Source organism: Talpa europaea (assembly GCF_964194135.1).
Source record: "Talpa europaea genome assembly, chromosome: 15".
Taxonomy (NCBI): domain Eukaryota; kingdom Metazoa; phylum Chordata; class Mammalia; order Eulipotyphla; family Talpidae; genus Talpa; species Talpa europaea.
Window position 1 is genome coordinate 55,137,652 of NC_140083.1, and position 20,897 is coordinate 55,158,548.

At 33.1% G+C, this 20,897-nt stretch overlaps 1 protein-coding gene across 22 annotated transcripts in view; it reads left to right on the forward strand.

Annotated features, from left to right (window-relative positions):
- Positions 1 to 20,897, forward strand: part of C2CD5 (C2 calcium dependent domain containing 5) — a gene marked incomplete at both ends in the record, with an annotated part of 87,107 nt that overhangs the window by 20,931 nt on the left and 45,279 nt on the right. For 8 of the 22 annotated variants that reach the window (XM_084255229.1, XM_084255231.1, XM_084255217.1 and 5 more), the window contains 5 exons: positions 442 to 597; positions 2,623 to 2,821; positions 6,675 to 6,799; positions 13,454 to 13,539; positions 19,423 to 19,531. In XM_084255229.1, the coding sequence (XP_084111355.1) occupies positions 442 to 597; positions 2,623 to 2,821; positions 6,675 to 6,799; positions 13,454 to 13,539; positions 19,423 to 19,531 (675 nt within the window). Of the gene's footprint in view, positions 1 to 441; positions 598 to 2,622; positions 2,822 to 6,674; positions 6,800 to 7,742; positions 7,895 to 11,681; positions 11,874 to 13,453; positions 13,540 to 14,138; positions 14,172 to 19,422; positions 19,532 to 20,897 lie in introns of those variants that run through there. The other 14 variants (XM_084255230.1, XM_084255234.1, XM_084255218.1 and 11 more) reach the window with 5 other exon arrangements.

The window sequence follows — 20,897 nt, forward strand, 5'->3', positions numbered from 1 at the left end:
CACATGGCACAGCAGACCTCTCCTGTCTCGCCCACTGCTCCCCTCAGCAGTGTATTTCAGTAGATCTGCCTATTCTGCTCCCCACTCTGTCTCTAGTGAATGCTCTCACCCCCTGCACCTCTGGCCTATACCCCAGTTCTTGTATGCATAAATAAATAAAAATAAATCTTTTTTAAAAGTGCAATTTGTATCTACTATGCTTACATGACAAAGGTGAGAGGCATCATAAATGGAAATGTGTATTTTTAAGAATAAATAATAGCAGAAGTTAGAAGACTGATTAGAGTTATCATTGCTATAATCACTTTGGATTACCACAGTAAAAGTTGTTTTTGTATTATATATCAAGAGATAAGAACTTAGTTGTACATTTTTTAAAAATTGAATTTGACCTTGTGATAAATAGAAACATAATACACATGCATTTTTTTTTTTTAACAGCAACATCTATTCCAAAGTGCTATAGAGCTGTAATAATTCATGGATTTGTAGAAGAACTTGTGGTCAATGAAGACCCAGAATATCAATGGATTGATCGAATTCGCACACCAAGAGCATCAAATGAGGCCAGACAGAGACTCATTTCTTTAATGTCAGGTATTTTTTGAAAAATATTTTCATTGCTGATTGATGTAATACCCTTAAAATTTTCACTTCTTTTGACATACTACCTGATAATTTACAGGGAAGGCTATGAATTTTAAGTAACTCTAGCCACATCTCCTGCTGAACACAATGCATTTGCATCTTACAATAAGAAAGAATTCAGAAGAAATCTGAATCAGATGCTTATAATTCCTTCATAGCTAGGTAGTAAAAGAAAATTGTGCTCATTAAATGGCATAGTGGAAAGACCCCTTAGCAAAGAGGTAGAAAACTGAGTTCTAATTTTTCTCCCTCTGGTATATATTTGTAGTCAGAGTTTAGGTAATCTCTCTAATGCTTTTTATTCAGTTGTTGCATTCACAGCTACAGCTTTTTAAAGCTCTGTACCTCCTTGCTACTCTTACCCCATTGCTTTTCTTTCTCTTCGAAGAACTTGTTAACATCTAAAATTTATATATACGCTTACACATAATGTGTTAGATAGTAAGTATAAATATATCTTTGTATAATAAAATACATTTCACATGGGACTGATATGAAGGAACTACAAAGAGGTCATATAACTCACAAAAAGAAAACAAATAACCTAATCAAAAAATGGGCTGAGGAATTAAATAGACACTTCCACAGAGAAGGCATCTACATGGCAACAGTCACATGATAAAATGCTTATCATCACTTACTGTCATGGAAATGCAAATCAAAATCACAATTAGATACCATCTTAGACCTATGAGCATGGCCTATATCTAAAAGACCAGAAACAGTAAGTGTTGGTAAGGATGTGGAGAAAAAGCAGTCCTCTTACATTTTGGTGGGAGTATAGACTACTCTAGGCCCTGTAAAAATAGTATGGAGGCTGCTCAAAATATTAAGATGAATCTGCCATATGACCCAGAGATTTCACTCCTAAGAATCTACCCAAAGGACACAAAGACATTAATTTGAAAGGAAACTTGCACTCTATGTTTATTGTAGCAATATTTAGAATAGCTAAGAAATGGAAACAACCTAAGTGCCCCCAAATAGATGAGTGGGTCAGAAACATATGGTATGTGTGTGTGTGTGTATTCCACACACTGGAATACTACTGAATTATAAAAAAGATGTGCATACTCTCTTCATTTGTGACAGTAGCATGGATAGAACTGGAGGAGGTTGTGCAAAGCAAAATAAGTTAAAAGGAGAATGACAAGTACCAACTGTTATCACTTTTATGTGGAATATAGAGAACCAAAACAAAGTGTCAGATAAACCAAGACCAAACCCTAAAAATCTTGACTGTAGAACTGATGCTACCAGAGGGAGAGTGGAAAGAGAGAAAAAAGTGGGGAAGAAGCACATGGAAAATGGTGGTGGTCTAGTGGTGGTGGGTGTGATGTGGTAGCAACACCTGAAGGAGGAGACCCTATACCTCTAAATCACAAACAGCATAGTAAACCAATGTTACTGCAATAAAAAAAACTTATATATTTGTTTTTTGTTATCTTTCTCCCATCTTTACATAGACAGCATCAAGTTTGGGGCTTTATCTTTCTTTTTCACCTGTGTATATCTGGCACTTAGAAGAAAGAAAGAATGTTAGACATATGATATAACCACAAATTATCTGGTAAATGAATGACAGATACATGAACCTTACTTGCCACATCTGTAGAATGCAGCTAATATCTCACCTCTCTGAAAATAGGAGGCTATACCCAATATTCTGTTAGGTTCCCTTCAAGTTGTAAAAGTTGGTATTTTTTGGGGGGTTGTTTTTTGTAGTAATATAGCCATATCCTTATTTAATGTGGAGATAAGAAAGGGGAGGGGATGGGCTCAAGACAGGGAAGAGCACAAGGGACTATGGTGATGATGCACCAGTGAATTGGTGGTAGGAATTTTACAGGGACTACTCCTGAGATGAGAAAGCAAATATATACAAAAATAAGCAATAATGTAAAATATATATAAATAAATAAATTTAAAAATAGAAAATAAAAAGTAGAATGAGTTTTCTCCCCTTTTTTCTAGGTGAACTGCAGAGGAAGATTGGGTTGAAAGTACTTGAAATGAGAGGAAATGCTGTTGTTGGGTATTTACAGTGCTTTGATCTGGAAGGCGAATCTGGGTTAGTAGTACGAGCCATAGGAACAGCGTGTACTCTGGATAAATTAAGTAGCCCAGCAGCATTCCTTCCTGCATGTAATTCCCCATCCAAAGAAATGAAGGAGTAAGTATGAATCATTGAATTGTTCTTCTATCTATACATCTTCATTCAATATGAAACATTTTAGTAGTTATTCTATATGCACTTTTTTCTACGGTAATTTTTCTTATCAGAAATGACTATCAAACTTTGAAGCTTAAAACTCTTCAGTCATTCCTGATATTTAATTTATACTGTATTAATATGAAATTCAAATTAAGTAAGGTAAAATTAAGCTTATCTCGATATTTAGACACTGTTTACAGCTTTAAATGGACATTTATGCATTGTGTGAAATTTTACTCAACAGCTGGAGTACCCTTAAATCCCTATACTGATAATCCATTTAGGTTTATTATTAGCAATGTAGTATAGACAGCAGAAAACAGTGACTTGTATTGGGGAGGGAGGTCCCAAACTAAGATGTCTGTTGAGGTCAGACAGTAAAATAATTAGGTATAACAGGAAATACTGGTGTCTGTGTAAAGCAGGTGTTGGAGAACTTTTCTGTAAATGGCTTCATAGTAAATATTTTAGGTACCTGCCAAAGAGTTTCTGCTTTTGTTTACCAAAAAAATGCAGTCTGTCAATCCTGAGGTAAAGGAATTTAGACTCATACATCTTTAAAAATCTATGTGTAAGTCAAAATACTCCTGTTGGGTAGATTTGGCTGTATCGTCATTGTATCTAAAGCAGAGATCTCAACACAGTGGTGATGCTGTCATGAAATATTACAGATGAAAATTTTATGTCTTAACGATTGGGGTGAGGGCGGAGGGTACAACTCTTGTACAGTGAGGTTTTGTACCATTCCAAAAGCCAGTGGTATTTTTATTGAGAACCCCTGATCTAGAGAGTCTTCTAGTTTAAAGGTCAACAGTTTTTTTTCTGCAAATGATCTGAAGATACCAATAAATAATGTTCTTTTTGCTAATGGCAACTATTCAGCTCTGCCATTGTAGCATGAAAGTTGCCATTGACATTATGCAAGCGAATAAGTGTGACTTGCTGTATTCCAATGAAACTTATTTACAAAACAGTGACAGGATAGATTTATTTAGCTTGTAGTATACAGTTTGCTGACCCCTATCCTACATTACTAGGAGTTAGAATTCTGTTTTCAGAAAGCTTGAAGTATTCTCCATTCAGAAACAGTCAAGAGAGATTTGACTAGAAAACAATTACATTTTTTAAAATGAGTTTTTCTTATCTTAACTTTATCCTTTTTGTCTAATTACTTCCTTCCTGGAGGCCATTAGTTATTTGGATTTAATCCTTTGGAAAAGGGAGCACACTATTATATATATTGCCTTAATCTTAGTTGGCAATACATTGTCAGCCAGTAAATATGAGTGAATTGTTTTATATTCTATTAATTTAAGATGTCTTAAAAATATATGAACTGCTTGCTGTTACAGGTAAAATTAGAATGCAAGTATAACTTTTTGAGGGATTCAGATTTTTCTGTATCTCTCCATAAACAAACAAGCATAGATCTGGGTCTCTCCTCTTGCCTCCTCCAGCTCTATCTGTACTGTCTGAAGGGGCCTGGACTTTGCAGCTGTGATGTATGAACTTTTTCTCTTTTCACTAACCTATTTTTTAGAAAGAGAAAGCTCTATTACCTGTTGGTATCTTGGAATGATGTATGGATAGATAGGAGGGGAATACATTTCGCCTGCATTTAGGAGTTCCACTAATGTAAATCATACAGATTTTCTCATTTTCTAATTTTGTTGAGCCATTTGCCTTAAATTGTCAAATCGTCACATCATGAAGAATTTAAGTTGCTTCATTAAGATTTTCTGAAAGGCATTTTATTACCTAAGTCCCCAACAACTCCTCAGTACTTAAATTCTTTCACTTCAGCCAGCTTCTTTGTACATTTATAATGAATCATTTTGGTTGCTAGTTTAACTTGTCTTATGATTTTGCTGATTGTAACTGTTCTGGCATTTAATGATAACATCTTTGATTCTAGACAGAAATTTGATAAAAGATAGTTTGTATTATGTTTCTGTCTGAATGGATTAATATTAGAAATACCACTAGGGTTTTACTGTAACACCACCTTTTTATGCAAGGAGACTCTTAAGAATTAAAAAGAAAAAAAAAAAAAAAGCAAAATACCAAACAGTGTTTATCTGTATGCAGATAAATTTCTTGTCATTTGTGCTTAAGTATATGTAACATAAATATTGAAAACAAACAAAAAAAGAGAAGCAAAAAAGAGAACAAAAAAGAAAAAAATTTGAAAAAGACTTTTTCTTAGTTGTTTTCTGAAAAAAAAAAAAAAAAAGAATTAGAACTCTAAGAATACATTATGGTTATACTCTAGTGGATTTGGATTTTAATTTGATGTTATAAATTGAACATTTTACAGTGTTCATTTTATTTGTTTTACCTTTATTAATGTATTCTACTCCATCTGTTTGATTTTTCCTTTTAGATGTTTGGTGTTATGTACAATATAAATCTCTGGTGTTTTCTAGCTAAACTGTCTTGATTGTAGAAAATGCATTAAAATATGACACATTGCTTTCTATTAAAAAAAGTAATTTTCTAGGAGACTTTAACTGTAACTTCTCTGTATGTCACTATTCTTAGACTTTTTAAGTCTATTAGTCACTTCAACAGAGAAAAAAGAAATAAAAACTCAGTCAATTGTAAAAGGACGCTAGTGAGTTGTTTGATTTTCATCAGTTGTATTAAATACCTTTTTAATTTAAGCTAGCAACCAAAGCAGAAACATTTGTAATACTGTAAAATCTGATGTTTTTAGAAAATAGTCTATAGACTTTATGAAAGAACATTACTGCCAATTATTGACAGCTCATATTTAAACCTTGTCAGGCTATGATTTTTGGAAAGGATATAATCGTGTTTCAGAGTATATTCAAATGGTTTTCCCCCTTATGTATAAGCAAAAGCATTGCAAGGTGAAATAATTGCTGATACGAAGTTTCTGATATTATTTATACAATATGCTTTTCCCCCATCCGGTTGAATTATTTCCTTTTGGTTGAATTTCTCCATGAACATTTTTAATGTTGTATATGAATAATTATCTGTGTATCTGATTTAAATATATCCATGCACACATAGATGTCATCTCTTGCAGGTTGTAAGTTGCCATCATAGAAAACTTCAATTCAGAATCTACTTTAAATAATAAATTCTGTTTAAGTAATCTATATAAGAGTTAGACAGATTCACATTGCTTTATTACTGTGTTTTAAAAGCAGTGTCCCTTGTTTTGTTTTCAGGCTGTACTATTGATGCACTGAAATACTAGCATGTGCCTATTTGCTTGTATACATTTGGTTGACTCATTTCTATTTATACTGTCGCTTTTCATATTCTTTAAGTATGCCTACTTTGAAATTCTAGACAAATAGTTTGGTTAGTTAATCTTTCTTTATAGAAAAATATAACTACTTATAGCAACAGTTATTCATATCTCAGTTTCAAAGGTAATATATAGGTAAACATAAAAACTTGGACTTTTCACTTCTGTGGGTATTTTCTCCCTAAAATACTGTATAGCAACTTCTATGGTAGTTAAAATAACACATTTTAAAGTAACTAAAAATCCAAATCTTGGGCTTTTTATTATTTAAATCCACTGACAACTTTGCTTGCTTTTTCCCTTATTTACAGTCCTAATTTATTAATCTGATCCTTTAAAACTATAATTATATCCTAACAAATAAAGATTTAGGTATCATTTTTATTTCAACTTACTTTTTGCATGCTAGGGATTCAAAAACAATTTCCTCTCCCCTAACTGAAGTTCCTTAAATTATTTTAACATAACTTTGCTATCTATTGTATGTATTGTTTTCTTTTCTTCCACTTTGACCACAAATTCCCTCAGGTCACCGCTGGTCCATCCTCCAAGCCATGGATGCCGCTCGACTCACAACAGCCCAATTCACACTGCTACTGGCTCACGACTTACTCAGAACTTCTCTGTGTCTGTTCCCACTCTCATCTACACTGGTACGAGACTGCTCAGACTCCAGAGCTGGGGAAAGCAGGCCATGGCAGAGTGGCTGCAGAGGGCAGGCAGGCAGGTAGCATAGGCAGGCCCACAAGCTTTGCTTCCTCCTTTTCGTTTGAAGTCCAGCTGCAGTGAAGAAATCCTGTATTTAGCTGCCACCGAGGCTCTAACTACATGAAAGTCCCACTTCCAATGTCTCTTCCATAGATCCTCCAAGAACCCTGTCATGTTTGTGGGAGTTTTTGGAAAATACTCTCCAGTTTGTATTTTGTCTTTTTTGCCATTGGTTAGAAATAAAATCGATGATTGGATTCTGAATGAAATAGCTGCCAAAGCTTCTGACTTGCTTTATTTTTATAATGTATAAAACCTGTAGGGTCTGTTATATTCTGTGGAAGAGAGTTATTGGAAAACAGGTAAGCAACTGTACTCGATAAAATGCAGTGTTTCTATGGAGCTATATTTATTTTCCTCCTTGCTGTGTTTTTAGCTGTGGCACTTGATGCTATAGGATAAGGAAACACATTTCTCTTTCAAAGATATCTGTGTGTGCAAATATAAAAACAATTGTGAATATTTACACACACCTTTTGCGGTCATCATTTTGCTTTCATAATTTAAGAAAGCATTGTTTATTTGGAATATTTTTCAGTCACGTATTTTTATTTCTCCTTTTAATATTTTTTATCCCTTTTGTCTGTCATTTCATGCTTTTTTTGCTTTTTACTTGGCTTATTGACTGTTTCAATGCAGATAATTATTTATCTGGAGAATGATGAATGGTTAAACTGCAATTGGTGGTCTTTGGCCTTATACCCAGCTGCAGACTTAAGACATGACTGCTGGCCCTACCCCAATACTTCCTGGTGTTTGGATCATGCTGCCATCTGTCGTGTCCTTTGGCACATGATCACTTAATATTTCTCCACCTTCTTCTGGCAGGATTCCCTTCAATGAAGATCCCAACCCCAATACTCATTCATCAGGACCCTCAACCCCTCTGAAAAACCAAACTTATTCCTTTTCACCTTCCAAGTCCTACAGTCGACAGTCCTCTTCTTCTGACACAGATTTGAGTTTGACACCCAAAACTGGTAAGGCGCTTCCACCCACCTTTTCTTTTTTCCTTTGTTTTCAAATTTGTTTTGTTTCTTATTAGCTTTCCATCCAAGCCTTTCTTCCTGATTTTGGCATTTAAGTTAAAAGAGTATGTGAATATTGATCATTTTCAGTTATTGCAATTAAAGTATGCAAATTTGTACAGTTCAGAAATTATCTTGTTCAACAAGGAGACCTACATTTTGTTGATTTAATCACAGTGTAGATGTAAAGTCCAGGATTTATTTTTGTATGTAGACATTTTCCATTTCATGCTCAAATTAAGTGGAATAATATTTTAAAGAGCTTGAATAGAAAGTAACACTAGTAGTTTGTAATGCAGTTCCTCATGCATTAGTCATTTTTTAAATTCATTGTTTCTATTTCTGAATTTCTAAGATTTTTATTATGAAAAAATCTTAATTGAAATGGTTAGATTATAGATAGTTATTTAGTTATTAGTTTCTTGTTATTTAGTGTTTGGTTTTGTTAGCTTTACTCTCTAGGTTAAAAATAGAATTTTTATTTTACTTATTCTTGCATATTTCTCAGTGCATTTATGTTTTTCTCCTATTTGTATTTTAATAATCTCTTTTGAGATTTTATGAATATGTTTTATGATAAAAAGTTGATAAAAATAAAGTTAGTTTCATAATCCTTAAAATAGAATTAAATCATTATTCTTAAATAAAAATTAAAAATGTTTAAAATAATAGTTTGCAATTTTTGTAAATAGTATTTTTTGTCTAGCAATTTCCTGGCTAGGTTGATAAAAACATTTGCATAGGTGTAGTTTGCATTATTTTAAATTTTTGAGTTTTTTTAAAATGATTTATTTATGCATATAAGAACTGGGGTGTAGGCCAGAGGTGTGGGGGTGGTGGTGAAAGGATTCACCAGAGACAGAGTGGGGAGCAGAACAGGCGGATCCACTGAAATACACTGCTGATGGGGGCAGCGAGCAGGTGAGACAGGAGAGGTCTGCTGTGCCATGCCTGGCTGGGGATGGAACTGATGCCGCAGTAATTGGTGATAGCTTGATAGTGCTGAGACTTAACCCCAGGGAGGCACTTAAATTTATGAGTTTTTAGGGGGCTCCCTGGTGGCCTAGGGGTTAAGTCTCAGCATTGTTACCACTGTGGCCTGAGTCTGTTCCCAATCAGGGAGCCAACCCACAAATGGCACAACAGACCTCTCCTGTCTCCCCCTTTGCTTCCCTTAGCAGTGTATTTCAGTAGATCTGCCTATTCTGCTCCCTACCCTGTTTGGTGAACCCTCCCACCCTCCGCCTCTCTGGCTTTTACTCCAGTTTTTCTATGCAAAAAAAAAAAAAAAAAAAAAAAAAATTAAAAAAATTATGAGTTTTTAGTAACCTTATTTTTGTGTAAGACAAATTTGTTAAATAATTCCAGATTTTATGAAATCAGTGAAACAATGAAAAAAAAAATCTAATACCCAAACTAGTGAGTGCTACTTCTAAAGAAAGGACTTTTTTGTAAAGCCTCTAGACTTCATATCTGTTTTTATAAATATAGTCACAATTTTTTTTTTTTTTTTTTTGTGGGACCCTCGCCAGCAGCCGGGGAACGAACTGGCGCTGCAGAGGCTGCGGGCAGCCTCGCAGCCCAGCGCTCAACCGCTGCACTACCAGGGGAGGCCCAATATAGTCACAATTCAAAGATAATTTATGAATTATTAATGACTGTCTAAATCTTTGAAATGAACAGGTTTTTTTTTTACATATATATAATTATGGATAATATCTAAGAATAATGCCATAATAATGTATGCTTTGGAATGTGGCATCTTAACCATATTTGTGCCCACAAAAACTCAGTCATTTCAGTTATAGTGAAGTTATTATTTTTCCTTTTTATTTTTTTAATAAATAAAGAATGAGATTCTGGCCTTGAAATCTGACAATCAAATTAAGAAAGATGATTGTATTTGAAGAATACAATACAAAAAGATGATTTGTATTTGAAGAATAAGTTTTTTTAAAGATATTTTTGAGGCTTTACCCAGAAGGCTTTGCCCTGTTTACCTGTGTATTCCAGGCCACTTTTCAATATTATTATCTTTATTTTTCTTTGCCATACCTCAGATATATTTTTGAAATTATTTCCTTGGTCTTTCAGTTTCTTTTTCTTTTAATTCACTAAAAGGCCAACTCTAAAGCAGATTATCAAGTAATACATTAACTGAACCCAGCTTCTTTTTCCTCTGCTCTCTAGTGGGCAATCAATTGTATTATCAAAGAAAAATTATTTGTATTTTAATTTCTGCCTCTAAATTTTTACTTTTTTAAAATTCATTTATAACAGATATCATTTTCATGTATATCTATCTGTATTTATAAAGCTACCTCTAAATAAATTATTTTCTTTGATTTAATAATTCACTACCTTAATAGCTTATTATAAGGTATTAGCAATATTTGGTATTTTTAGTCCTTTGTCCTATCATATGTTCCTAAATGTATAAATATATAAGTTTATATATAAACTGAGGAGCCAAAAATAAAACAATGTAACTAGAGTGAGAAAACTTTTTTCTTTTGTGATCACCTGTTTTTCAGATATGCCTTATTTTTAAGAAAAATTAGTAATGATTTCTTTCTGTAGGTTCTAATTTTTCACATTTTATAGGACTTTATTTTCATGGTTTCCCCAGTGCTTAACTAGTAGGAGGGGAATTTTATTTTATTTTTTTAAAGATTTATTTATTTATGCATACAAGAGCTGGGGTATAGGCCAGAGGTGTGGGGGGTGAGCAGGTTCACCAGAGACAGAGTGGGGAACAGAACAGGCAGATCCACCGAAGTACGCTGCTGAGGGGAGCAGTAGGCAAGGCAGGAGAGGTCTGCTGCGCCATGTGGGTTGCTCCCTGGCCAGCTGGGGATCGATCTCGTGCTACAGAGGCGGCAGACTGCCTCATAGGTTGCATCTCAACTCCTTGAGCCACCAGGGAGGCCCCTAGGAGGGGAATTTTAGAATGCTAGGTAGTACATTGATTTGACCCTGATGCCAGTTAACTTTCCCTTTTTAAAATCAGGCTCTTCCCCTGTTTAGTTTTCATGATTTATAAGGTATTTGACTGTCAGGCACTGAAATCTTTGTAAAATCAAAAGTACTGGGATCAGCTTTGAGTATTTAAAAACTACAAAGAAAAAAATAAGTATTAACATACCTCTTGAAGCTGGACAGAAAGAAGTTAATGTTTTATTTATGAAAAATTAATAATAGCAACTGCTGTCTACCTAATGTGGTACTGAGTGCTTTTTTTTTAAATTGGTATTCAATTAAAATAGTCACAGATAATATGTTTTAGATAGTAATATTTGAAGCACTGTACATTATTACTTTAAATATTTATTTATAAAATATTTTTATTTGAAGCAGCACTTTCTGGTTTTAAAAAATTGTAAATTGTAGTACCTTATAACCTTACAAACTCTTAAGCAAAAACGGACAGGTAATTTGAATATTTTTATGAAGTCAGCTAAAAGTGATTGGAATGTTATATCATTCTATGTTAACATTTAAAAAATTTTTAATGAATACAAACTTTGCAAAGGATTTGCTTTGTTTTAGACTATGCCTTTTATTTATATTGTGTTGAATAGATGGTTTTGCTGGTGACTTCATATGCTTAGTGTAATTTGTGTATACATTTTAAAATTCATTTTTACTGTTATGTTTTGCTTCACCATTGCTTTCCTTATCCTGCATTTTCTGATCATCTTCTGAATCTGCATCTTTTCTCTGCTACTTTCCTCCACAGCACCTTACCCACAGGGGCCTAGGATTTACCTGTGTCCCAGCTCCCCCTCTCTCTCTTGTGGTTCCCTTCATCTTAAAAAGTCCTGTCTCCTCCTCTCGGAATCTAGCCTTACCCCTCATCATTCTAGCCTTGTCAGCCCAGTTCTGAGGAAAAGTGTTTCTTTCAGTGAAGAGCTGTTCCTGGCTGCTTCTGGTAGGATCACATTATGTCAGCTTTTTAATCCCTTTATTTTAAATCATCTATGAAAAAGTAATTATTTCATACTATCAATAATTATTGGGTATTTTACACAGGATGTACTTCTTATTTTTCTTACTGGCAGAGTTAAATGTTTATAGTTATAATGAGGACAAAATTAAGGATTACTTTATATTGCTAAAGTTATTTCATATATTAAACATTTTTTATGTCTGACATAGACCTGCATACTCTCAATAATTATTAGGTTCTCATTACTAGAATTTCCGTTACAGATGCTTTGCTTTCTTTCCCTTCATACCAGCTGCATTTACATCGAACCTGTACTATCAGGTTGCTACACCATGTGATTACATTAGTCATTTATTCTGTTTGAATCAGTTTAAGTTTCATTTTGGTGATAGTACTTTCATTATCCATTTTTTTCTGTCCTTTGCATTAATGACCAATTATTCGGCTATATTTTCTGCCATTTCATTTATCTCTACAAAATTATATTTTATTTTGTGGCTTTCTGTATGCTCCATATAAAGATCTTAGTTTCATTTCTATACTTAGTATTGTATAGTCTCTATAAACCATGTATAGGTCATTATAAGATAAATTTTCTATTTTTAAAGAACAGAATGGGACTATACACATGCTAACCTTTGTTTCCTTATCCAAGAACAGCTAAAAATGTAAAAGTAAATTAGTTCCTTTTTATAAGTCATTCTAGTAAATCTGTGTTTATCTTTAGTTTTACACGGGTGGGATTGAACTATTAGCTCTAGTCTGCAAAGCACTTGCTTCTCACCTGTCCCCTGCTTGCTGTAATTCTTTGACCATAGTTGGTCTAGTAGTATTATCAGAGAATAAAATAAGATAGGGAAAGAAATATAAAATTAAGCCTTTAAAAATATATCTTAGAGCTTGGGAAATATTTGTTCATCCATAACTATGTACATTTGTGATGTGTCTATTACATGTATGTGATTTTTAGTTCTTAAAAAAATTTTATGTTGATTTTTACAAGTGAGTGTTGAAAAGTATGAATATTAATACTGTTGTCATGAATGTTATGCTTAGGAATGTTAATTTGTCAGAAAATAGTTTTGACTGTATTTCAAAATTGCCTAAAAATCATGTTTTTTAGAGGATTTTGGAATACTTTAAGTAAGCACAATTAATGCTCTTCTGTATTTGCTTTTAAATAAACATTCAGTATCTCTTATTTCTTTCAATATTAAATTGTCAGCATAGTAACTAAATGGTGTTTTCTTGATTATTTTTTACTGGAAGATTGAACTTTTAAAAGGAATTGAATGAGACACAAAAATTCCTTGCCTTAATGTAATTAAAAATATATATTTTAGAACAAATTAAATGTTAAACTGATTGTGATCAGTAGGACTTGGACATCTTGCTTCTAAAGAAATCTTTCTTTGTGAGTAAATATGTGCTTAGTTGCCATCCTAAATAATTTAGTTGTTGAATTATTTTCACAATTTGACTCATGATATGTGCGAATGCAATTAAACCTTCTGTATCTACAGTTGTTTTTTGGTTGTTCTTTATGTACTGATGTTCTGTAGGAATGGGAAGTGGTAGTGCTGGAAAAGAAGGGGGGCCATTCAAAGCTCTCTTAAGACAGCAGACTCAATCGGCACTGGAACAGAGGGTAAGACTCATCATTCTTTATTCTTACACTGTTTATGATTTTATTGTCATGCTTCGTGTACTTACAGTTTATTTCCATAAATTGTTTTTGTTCATGTATTACTAATATTGTAGTTTTGAAGTTCAAAATGTATTTAAAGTATCAAAATAATTTGCCTACGAATAATTAATTTCAATTGGGGATTATGTTATTAACTATTTTTGTTTTGTCCTCCAAGGTTTTATTACAAACTCTTTATTTGCAAATACGCATTGAATGATAAAATCATTTTTAATTTCAGTTAAAGTTTCAAGGTATGAAAAGGAAATAGAAATTTTTACAAAAACATTCTAGTTATAATACATTAGAAGTAACTTTAGCATATGAATATATTTATTTGCTGAGATTATTTTATCATTGGCTTATCTTTGGGGTAAGAATGCACAGATTTTTCTTATTTCTACAGATTGACATAAACAGTGTATTCATTCAGTATGTTAAGGCATCTATTTTAACTATTACAACTTTGATATTTAGTTCAGTATGTTAAGTGGGAAAATAGTTAAAGTTTTTGGATGATTTTTCTCTTTTTATGTTTTTGTGTAAACTTCATTGCTAAGGGAGGATCGCCTCATAGGTTCTGTAGAAGGCGGGTATGTTACTGGACATGTGTGAGAACCTATTTCTTGTATTAGTAGCTTTTTTAGTTTTCATCTTGATCATTTTAAGTTTTATTTAAGCTTTTAACAAATGTTATCAGCTTTTTTTCTTTTCATAATGCAACATTTTTTTGTTTTAGTAGCACTGTGAGGCTCATGTTTGTTTTTTTCTACTTAACTAAAACAGAGCATGCTCTTATATGTCATGTCACTTATTTTAAGGCACAGTTCCATAGCTTTCATTATGTCTGATTTTAAAGTTAAAAGCATTTACAGAATTTTCTTTTACATGTTCCATTTTATACTATTCTTTAAAAAAGTGAAACAGCAATACCTATAAACGGATGCTTTTTATGAAAACAAAGCTATTTTCTAAAGGTTGGCTTTTGGGAATAGTTACAAGCAAAGGCAATGAACTTCTTAGACTATCTTTTTTTAATGCTAGAAGTATGTTTATTCACTGCCTTTTTGACAGTGCTAGAAAAAGCAGCAGAATTAGGCAGTTTTGAGATTTTAGTTGTACCCAGTTCTTGGCAATATTCCCTATCAAATAACGATTACCTTTCAGCTATTCTCAGACATCACAGGCATACAGCTACTTCTATCAAAAAACCCACTTAGATATTCAAATCATCCATTGAATCCACATACAAGGAAAGGCTGAAAATAAGAAGAGGGCAGAGTGATAGTGTTATGTGTCTACTTGGTTATTTCTTTGTTTATGTTTTAGCCAGTATGCTCTTATTTCCTCTCTTCTCCCGGCTTTGTATTCTCTACTGAGTCCCTCATATTGGGAATATATTCAGTAATCTATTTACCATTTCTAGAATTAACATGAGCCATAACACTTGGGTAACCTTGAGATGTGATCTACTGAGATAATTGCCAATATGTTGTGCCTGTGACTTTGCTATCTGATTAAGAACTTTTAAGGGCCTCCCTGGTGGCACAAGGGGTTAAGCACTGCACTATGACGCTATCTGCAGCCTCTGCAGCACTAGTTCGATTCCCAGCCTGCCAGGGAGCAACCCATATGACACAGCAGACCTCTCCTGACTGGCTCGCTGTTCCCCTCAGCAGTGTACTTCAGTGGATGTGCCTGTTCTGTTCCCCACTCTGTCTCTGGTGAATCCTCTTACCACCCGCATCTCTGACCTGTACCCCAGCTCTTGTATGCATAAATAAATAAATCTTTAAAAAAAAATATAGAACTTATAAAAAACTCTGACATTAAAGGGAAAGATTACCAGTTGCCTTAAATTTAGTTTGCATAAACTTTATGTTTTCAAATATTCTTTTAAACATTCTTAAAGTTTTGGATACATTAATATCCTAGGCATACATTATTAGGGAATCTTCATGAAATTCATAATAGAAGTGTGGAGAGCTGTAATTTTTTTTTTTTTACAGCTTTGTAAAAAACAAATCTCTATTACTACACTGCACAGGCAGTTACTTGAGTTCATCAGACCATTTCTTTATCCTGCATACATAATCAATAGCAAAAACATTGTTTTTGACTTCATTCACTTTTATCTGCCATTCGTATAGCTTCGTTTTGGGAAAAAATTGCCCAGAAGTCTGAACAGTTCCCTCTTTTGTTTCAGATAAGCCTTAACTTTGTCAAGTTAAAACACTTTATATTCATTTTTGAAATACTAATTTCTACCTCTTGCCCCCCTTTATAAATTATGTAGGCTTTTACTTCTTTTGAGGAAAAGAGAAACTTTATTTAATCCATTAAATAAAAGATGTTATTCAAGTAACAGTTCTTTAAAATTTTGTTTGCATAAAATTTGTTTTTGAGTATTCCTTTAAATGTCTTAAAGTTTTGGATACATTAACACATTGGGCATAAAATATTAGAGAACCTGCATGGAATTCATAGTAAAGGTGTGGAGAACTGTAATTCTTTTACAGTTTTGTAAAAACTAAATATCTCTATTGTGAGTGTATTTTATTTCCCTCTCACAAAGAATATTAAAAAATAACTTGAAGATCTTGGCATGGTGGGTCAGATTATTGAGTCATTAGAAATAGAGATAGTTTTATTTGGCTATAGGTTTCATCTCAAACTACTTGAAGTAAAGGGAATGGATTTTTGCAATGTCTCTTATAAGAATAATGTAACTATTACATTATTTTATTGCATTATCTAATTTTTAGATTCTAGAATGTGTATTTCTCTTCAAGAAACATAGATGCCTTAGTTTAATCTTGTATTTCCCAAAATATATTACCATGGAACTTCTCATTTAAAATACCTACTAGTGAGGAACATGTTTTGGGATATACTGATTATAAAGCAAACTCTTGATAACTTACTATGTTTTTAGAAGTGGGGTTAAATTTGTACAATAAGTCATAGTAAGAATCTAGCATGGAGTTTTATATCTAGAAATTTTACTTTGGTCTCTGGGATAAGAATGTTTGTTTTAAAAAATAAACTATAAATCTTAAAAAAGTAAACTATATCTTCTAAGGAAAATTCTATTTAAATATACCATTGTGTTCTCATTTTTCAACTAGCCTATCTTTGAGTACATAATATTTATGAAATAAATTTATGCTCCATGCACTTGTGTCAAAGCATCAACATATAAAATCTTATCTAAATATCATATAAAGATACTTTAAATACAAGCGCTTTTCATAGAAATGTCTTTCACAGTCCCTGAAATTCCCATCTAGGCATTGAAAGCAGGATGTAGTTGTCCTGATATTAAGTAAACTGTCCTTTTCAATGAATGAGAACCTGTAAATTTATTAGGTGTAATAATAGAGTAGAAATTGTAATCGGCTTAACTTGGTGTTTAAATCAGAAATGACAAGAAGCTGAATGCTCAGAAAAAGCCTAAGTATAAAAGGCCCTCTTTACCTCAGTTTTTCACCTAATTCATGAACGTAATAATACCTCCCTCTTAGGGTATGGGGTAGATTATAAAGCATAGTTTTAAGGTACTTTACATAGGCTGGCACATTATAAGTTCCTCCATCGTTGCTGGTGATGGTATGGAGATGACAGGTTTTCAGTAGTCAGTGAGAGAGCAGGAATTCCTAATAAGAGAGTTGCCTGAAGGTATAATTTTGGTGAATACAGAATGATTTTTATTTACTCTGATTTAAATTTGGATGTGTAAGTGAGTGGATGTGCTACTTGGATAACGTGGGACATGTAGGACAGTTGAAGTTGGCGGAGTGTTCCTCTGCCTCTTGGGACATCTGGCTGTTTCCCAGGATGCATCTGGCTGTTTCCCAGGATGATGCTTTTCCTAACCCATCTTCTAAAATTGGGGGAGAAGAGTAAAGAATCCCCAAAAGAGAAATCATTTAGGTCCAGTTTTTTATACTCATCTTATATGTAGATGTTTTTCAATATGTGAACTTGCCTAATACATTTCTCAGTTTTAGTGAGAAATACCATTTTCTATTTAGCTTACTAAGAATTTAATATTCAGTGTCTCTTATGCAGATATTTAAAATAGTTAAGTATAAAGGTTAAATGTAAAGTGCTTTTTAATTCTTTGGGACTATGAAATGCCTCAGATATATTAAGGCTTCAGTGTTCTTGAAAAAGAAAAAAAATTGAAGACTTATCTTATTAGGTAAGATACTATCCTCATTTCTATAACACGAGCCTCCCCATACATTTCTCATTTAAAACTTACGCTAAAAAAATTGAGGTGGAAATAAGGAAGCATTTGACTAAACATTTTATAATACATTTAAGTGACCTATCCCTACCCCTGCCTGACAGCTAGGCCAACCTATCCAGGTTCATACACTGGCATTTTACTCTTTTTCTATATAGCCCAGGGTTTTCTTGCCCTGGCTCATTTAAAAATTACTTCTAAATTCAAAATGATTTTTTTCTTAACGTGTGTATGTACATACACACATATATGTTATACTGTATCTCACGAGTTACTGAGGTGTGTGGGACTGTTTGCCTTTTTGCTAAATGACTCCAAGTTGCTATGCTTTGTAAATTATGCTTTGGTGAATTCCTATTCTCCGTGCTTTAAGCAGCCAGTGAGTAAACTTGCTGCTTTTAATGTGCTGCTCCTAGTAGTATTCTGTACGTCTTTCTCTCCTAGCTTTTATTTGTTGCATTTAATCTGCTGTGGTTCAGGGAAAAAAAGATACTGATAGATTTTTGAATATGTTCCTAAAATTGTAGATTTCTAATTACTACATATAATAGTATGAATGTGATCTCTGGGGATCTCTTATGAATAAAGTACATAAACTATTGTACTTGGAAATAGAACAGTTCTTTTTACTGCTGAGAGACCCTTTGTTTGCTTATCCTTCAGTTCTTAGTTGTGTTCTGAATAACCGAGGCTACTGGTAAGTGACTCCTGGTTAAGTGAGCTACATCAGTCATGCAGTCAGGACAGTCAGTCATTGTGTTTCCCTCACTTGCATGTAATTGTGTACTGGGAGACCTCTATCTTTAGGCAGCCATGAAACTCCTGCTTCTTCCTGGGTGCCATTTCAGTGAAATTCCTTTCTCACCTTTACCATTTCTTTTGTCTTCTTGTCTCGAAATTGATTTTATGTCTATGATATAATAAGAGAATAAAGCTTGGAAGAACTTGTGGAATTATCTTGCCTTCCTAGTTTCCTCTACATAGCTCTCCCCTTAATATACATGTATGTATTTGCATTTTCTCTTGCTACCCTGGAGCTGATAGTAAGTAATCCTACACATCATTCTCTACCTTCCTCTCTACCTTGCCCCCGTCTTTTCCTTATTGTGTATCTCTTAAACCATACTGCTCACCCCTTACCACACCTCCTTCCATTGCATATTTGCTTCGATTTCTTTCTCAGGTCTTTGGAGTCTTTACCAGTAGCCTGGAATTGGGTGTATATGTGAGAACTATACAGATTGGGGGAGAGAGAAGAGCATCCCTTCATCTCATTGGGAAGTTGCTCTCAGAGTAGAAGATTGAGAAGCAGAAAAAGTGTGTTTAAATATATTGAATTGGACCTCTGAAAATATGTTTCCTCTTTGAGAATCAATAAAGATAGTATTTTAATTCTATATAACATGATCTGTATGGAAAAGTGAATTTGGAAAGCCAAGCATCCAAAGAAACTTTTCATAGCAAAGCATGTGTAATATATAATTGGGAGCCTTTTGTTAAGGGATAGCATTTGTTTCCTTATGGAAGGCTTTTAATAAATAAATTTTTTATATCTTGCACATAGTTATATTTTCCCCCATTCTTTCCATTAGGAATTTCCATTTTTTACCTTGACGGCATTTCCTCCTGGATTTCTTGTGCACGTCGGGGGTGTTGTTAGTGCACGCTCTGTGAAGCTTTTGGATCGTATTCACAATCCTGGTATGTTCTTAAAAAATATGTTTTCAGTCTTTCATCTACTTAAATTGTGTTTATTAAAATTTATTTTTACAATTTTCTTAAGCCAAATCTATATCAAAAAAGATAAAACTGGCACATATTGCTTTAAAATATTTATAGTAATTTTATTAAAAATAAATGGAAATATACTTTAGTTACTTTTTAATACAAATCTTGGCTCATTTTTTTTGGCCACAGTATCGCTTTGAGGGAATCCTTAAGGAACTTTTTAGTCAACTATTTTCTTTGATCCAAGCAGGTAACAGATTTTACAATTTGATCATTATGGCCATTGACTTAAACACATTTAACTGAAAATATGTTAATTCTCTTCACGAGCAGTATCTTTTTATAGCAGGTAACAGATTTTACAATTTGATCATTATGGCCATTGACTTAAACACATTTAACTGAAAATATGTTAATTCTCTTCATGAGCAGTATCTTTTTATAGATTGCTTGAGTCAATTGAATTCCAAAAGAATAATTCTTACTCTACAAAAGTGTCGAGTAAGAATTATTTTTGTAATTAATTACAAAATTATTTTTGTAATTAATTACAAAAGTAATTAATGACTTTTGTAGAGTAAGAATTATTCTTTTGGAATGCAATTGTAAGCATTGTGTAGAGTAAAAATTGAAAAAGAAATCTCATGTCTCTGGTTCCTCGGTTGCTGTTGTGTAGTGATTTATTCTATATAAATGAACAAGTATGAATCATAACTCACTTCTTTAATACATAGGACCAAAAGATTTTAGGCATCAAAGTGCTAGTAATTTTAGGGCCTTACATTACTAATGCTTTGGTGTTTTTATAGATCTAAAATAAAAATGAGTAGTGGTGAGAATGTGTGGAATGTGTTCCTGCACCCTCTGCCCCCCAGAGAATAGAGCCTAATCATTTGCTTGAGTCACTTATTATTTTGACAACATACTCTTAAGTTGAAATGATATGGTATTGTTATTGGCATACATTACATGTATTTTTGAAAATTTTAAATGTCACTTTCAGTAACCTCTTTCTGAGGCTTATACTGACAGGTATAAAGTAAAATCTTTTAAATTATTGTACATAAAACATTATAGATAATGATTTTGAGGATGTAGGGCATTAGCTCTTTTTTAAATGAAAAAGAATTTTGTCCTTGCCCTGAGATTTGATGTCATTGAGTTAATAATTACAGAGAAACAGAATGGAATTTTTCTAGCCCTTGAACGAAATTTCATGAAAACAGAACTAGTTAGGATTATTTTAACTCTAAAGTTGAACAATACAGCTTCCAAGCATTAGTCTTCTCTTTTTCTTCTTTGGTTTGTTTTTTCCCCCTGTTCCTAACTTTGATCCTAA